At 39.3% G+C, this 5,063-nt stretch overlaps 1 protein-coding gene across 1 annotated transcript in view; it reads right to left on the reverse strand.

The window, feature by feature from the left end:
* LOC101848710 overlaps window positions 1–2,948 on the reverse strand; it is a 23,963-nt gene extending 21,015 nt beyond the window's left edge. Inside the window, exon 1 of the mRNA XM_013090109.2 lies at window positions 2,706–2,948. Within this exon, the coding sequence (XP_012945563.1) occupies window positions 2,706–2,743 (38 nt within the window). The 5' untranslated portion in view covers window positions 2,744–2,948. The remainder of the gene's footprint in view (window positions 1–2,705) is intronic.
* Window positions 2,949–5,063: the final 2,115 nt, after the last annotated feature.

The following is a 5,063-nucleotide window of genomic DNA, read 5'->3' on the forward strand; positions in this document are numbered from 1 at the left end:
TAAGGTAGGTGAAATTTTCTACTGCACTTGACTCTCTCTGACATGAACAAAATATGAGACCGCAGGCTCTGGAGAGGTACACTTTTATGCAAATACGAAGCTCTCCGAGAGGTGGTTACAACACTATTTTCATCTCTTTTGGTATTTAATGCAAGTCCAAAGTTACCACAGCTGCAGCTGCTGGAGAAACAGGTAAGCTGATGTTGGCAAAGAGGTGTTCTCTTGCTCAGAGCAGTTGTAGGCAAACAGAAGATACCTGATGATAATTTTGAGTACTTTGCCAACAGGCGCAGCTATGAGATGACTGAGCATGAAATAAGCAAACAACTGTTGAAATGAAGCTTGTCTACTTTACTGGTCGCTGCCAATCATTGAAGCAAAATAATTTTTAAATCTATAATTTTGTCCCGTGCCCGTTCCTAGCATAGATCTAGAATCTATTATTATAAGAACGCCATCATGAATAATAATCAGTACAACCAGGGGAAGAAAGTTAGTAGGTACACAGTACTAAGAACAAAATAACAGTAAACACAACGCAAACAACACCTTACAAAAGCTAGACAGCACAAAATCGCAAACACACAGAACTCGAACTACGACAGTACCATAATATTATTGTCAGCTTAAAGTATTTTATATCCTAACATCCTCTGCTCCCAAAGAGTCACGAGGCGGGCACTTTCCCACATTCCCACTCCCTAGTGGAGCAAACCAAATTTAGTTAATCGTCACCAGACAAAAAAATAGGCCGAAATATGTGCGCTCAGTCTCATCTACTGGTGACTATGTTAATGGGGATCTACTCTAGGGGCATGGGCCATGGAAAACAACAACACACACATATATATACATTTGTCTCTACACTATGGCCAGCCAAGTAAACCGAAAATCCCAATCATCAAACCTTTACACAAAATTTAAAACTGCTATCATTTAAAACGAAAAAGATGGGCCCACTACCATACCCCTTCTTACCGAATACAGGCATTCTGGATTCCCTTGCCTTCCAAAACTGAAACCCAATATGAAAGGTCAAAGGTCAGTTCCCCCTTGACCCCGGAACTGTCATATTTGATAACAATATTGGACTTTCAGCCACAACAGCCCACACCCTTAAAATAGTTCTACCTTTTTCATATCAACTACTCAAAAAAATATAAAATATTCAATTTCATGTAGCTTGTGGATGTGTTCCACCAACTTCCCTCAGCTCCTTCAAAAATTGCCCTGCCCAAAAACTGAGCTGTCGCTATCGTTGTTACCTGGCTTTCTGAGACTACCGTCTTCGACTTCTCCGACTATGAGGGATTGAGCGTCATTTCCCCTTTGACACCCAACCCCTCATACCCAGTTTCCTCTTCAGACTGAATAGCCCCACCACCCCATGCCTTTCAAAGCACAAGCCCCACAAACAACTTTATAAATTAAATAGAAAACAAAAAACAACACAACTCCCAGCTGTTAAATCTATCTCAGCTCTCCTCCTCCTCATTATCAATGGAAGGACTTTCGTAACGAGCGACCATCTCAACAAACAATAAAGAAGAGACCAACCTCAAACCCTACTCCTACCCCAGCCCACTATTCTTAGTATTCTACTCTGTCTCATACTTGTGGTCGCTCGTTATGGATATCCTCCCTTATCAATTCCTACAGCTGTCTTATTCTCCCTCCTCTTCCCCTAAAAATATTAATTGTCTTTTTCCCTTGCTACAACTAATAAAACTAATGATCAGCGATGACATACCGACTTGACTGGCTATATATATATATATATGACAAGAGACAAACAAAGGGTCAGTGTTAGTGGGTTGTAAAGAAGGTGAAACCTATTATTGAGACTGGCGCACTTCCTACCACAAATTACTGGTTGTACTATGGCGTCTTACCTTTATCTAATAAATTATAAACTCTAAACATTTAACTATTTTAAGACGATGAACACATCAACAACACACTCATCCATACATTGACTTTTTATCTTACAACATAAAAACAAAGAAAAAAATGTCTGCAGGTTCCAATCCAAGTCATGGACAAGCCAATTCCCTGAGAGAGAGAGAGAGAGAGAGAGAGAGAGAGAGAGAAAGAGAGAGAAAGAGAGAGAGAGAGAGAGAGAGAGAGAGAGAGAGAGAGAGAGAGAGAGAGATCCCCACAAAACCTATTAAAGTGAACAGTCTGACTCTGGACTTCAGACATGCATGTACTGTATACACTAGATTCTAGATCTAGAATCTAGGAATCTAGATTCTAGATCTAAATCTAGATCTAGATTCTACGTGGGCAAAAACCAAAAATACAAAAATCCTAAAACCATACACACATCGATAGAATAATAGAATACAACTTAAACAACACACGGACCCCGACAAACACACACTTGCCACACATACAATACAGTACAGAAGTCCATCACTCAGACTCAGTGATCTAAATCACTTAGCCACCATCTAGATCTAGTCCTATCCCTTCATCGGTTTCCTCCACATTACGTCATATAAAGCTATCACCTCCCCACACCTTGGTCCAGTAGCCCACCTCACCTCTCTCCTAGCCACCCGCCCCAACCAGTCCCTGTACCATTCTGGCGCTCCAGCCAAAGGAGCACTGACAATAGGCTCACCTTCACTAGAGATATCTACCTCAAACAACAGCCGCTCTCCTTCAACATTCAAACCGACTAAGAAATCATCACGTCTCACCTCAAATCCCAAGAACATGTGCGGTCCTTCCAGGCCATAGAACTGACCTTCCACCAAGTCAATACACTCTATTACTGATTCATCTGGGAGAAGTGACGCAAAATTCCCCATGGCAGCGGCAAAGACAAAGAGAAGGCAGGACTCTTCTACTTCAGTACAGGAACGAATCGATCTCTGGAAGACAAAGATACTAAAGATCGACGTGAAATCTTCAGAAAAGCGACTCGACAGCCAAACAATTGTTCTGGATAACGTGCAAATCGTCTCAAACTAAACGCAGTGAGTCAACACACTTCAAACAGAAGACAGCTTTTGCAACTCGCTACACTGAGCAAAATGGCGACCAATATGGCGACTGACTTGGACGACATCCGCTCAAAGATTTTTCCAACAATTCCTTAGTAAAATAAACCGGAAGTTTATAGAATGGAGGATAACGGATGTACCTCATGAAAGAGGCAAAACGCATTGTTCACTAAATAATGTCCATCACACAAATTAAATGCGCAAAATAAATTTAGATCTGTCTTTTTAAAGTTTTTTAAAGAGTTTTACGGCACTCGCAACACAATAAGGTCATATAAATGCCGAAGATTAGAGGTGTTACAAGAAAGTAATAAACACAAAAAAGGAGGGGAGATAAAGACGATAGATGTTTGATAGGAAAGAAGAACCAAACCACACTAGAGCACCCGCCAACCACCCACTTAAATCTGTTTGGTTTTTGGTTTTTAAAATAAAGTTGAGTCAACTACATGTATACAGATCTATTTACTTAACATTATTATTTTCCTCATTAATTATAGTATAGGCTATACTATTATGTTCAAAATCATAGATCTATACAATCATGTAGGCTAGGCCTACTCTACCCTGTCCTGTATGGTTGGTGTAGGCCTACCGCGTCAAAACACCAACCTCTATAATAGCCTACTGTCCCCGAGGGTTTTTTTTATGCACCCCGCATAATTTAGCAAAATTTGATCATTTTGGGGGGGCATAATTTCTGATTATTTTCCTTTATCATTCTTTGTTTTAAAAAACAACAACAGAATCGCATAATTTCATATTTTTGGGGGCTCAGTTTGCATAATTTCAGAATGTTTCTTGCATAAGAATAAAACGACAGGGAGAGATAATAATATTCACTAGGACAAGGTCATGTACCACAATGATCAGACTTACAGATCTAGAAACTGCAGTTCGGAAACAAGGGTTCTGAAGAATGACGTAACTGTTCTAGAAGCGGCAGCAGCCTTTCGTTTGAGGATTTGCAAGAGTTTTACGGCACTTCTAACACAAATATAGGTCATTTATAAGTGCCAAAGATTAAAGGTAGTGCTAGAAAATGACATACACAGTAATGAATGAAGGAGGAGAGACAAAACAAAAATCGATAGATGTTTGATAGGAAGGAAGGATCCGACAAAGCACACCGGAGCACCCGCCAACCACTGACCACCCACAACCTTTTGTACGAGCTTTCAGTACAATCGAACCTTGTTTAAGGAACACCTATCAAAAACATTCACCCGTGCAAACAACCACTTTCTGTCCCCGTAGGATTATGCGATTGTGCGGCCGCGATTTTTCGCGTAATTCTGCACATTTGCATAAATTTGAATTCCCCGCGTTTTTTCACGATTTTTTCCCTTTTTTAAAAACAAAACAATTAATTTTATTAATTAACGCCTCGCCATGTGACTAAAGGGAAATAATCACCGTAATAAGTCTTATTTAAGTGAAAAATTGGTTATTTCCCTTGGTAGAAGATCTTGGTTATGGTTTGGGATTTTGTTCCTTGAGCATGTTCAATTTTTCAATCCATCAAAAGTTGTTGTTCTCATGTCTGCTGATGCTTCATGTTTGACAGGTGTTCCTGGTTTTAGTAATGTGCCAGCATCAGAGGTCCAGATGTCCTTTTTTTTTTTTTTTTTTTTTACATTTTTCTTTCCCAGATCTAGATTAGATCTAGAAATCTAGATCTAGATCTAGATCTACAACTGAAAGTTACAGAGATTATATTTTTTAGTTGTTTTTTTTTTTTTTTTTTTTTTTTACAGATGTGTATTGTTTTCTTTCCAAATACACTACAAATTACTGATACTGATATGTTCTGTTTAAAATTTTTCTGTACTTAAAACATAAAAGTCTTGAAAATCTGTGTTGAAAAAGTGCAAAACATGTCGCGAAAGGTGTTACGGTAACTTGCATAATTTGGCTTTTTTGGGGCATTATTTGGCCATCTAAATTCGCCTAATTCTACGGGGACAGCACTTTCCACTCCACCCCTCTTGCGTCTTTTTCTGTACAATAATACCATTCCATGTGTAATGACAATGTCCAAGACTTGAGCCG

This window comes from Aplysia californica, unplaced genomic scaffold, assembly GCF_000002075.1.
Source record: "Aplysia californica isolate F4 #8 unplaced genomic scaffold, AplCal3.0 scaffold01146, whole genome shotgun sequence".
In the NCBI taxonomy this organism is placed as follows: Eukaryota; Metazoa; Mollusca; class Gastropoda; order Aplysiida; family Aplysiidae; genus Aplysia; species Aplysia californica.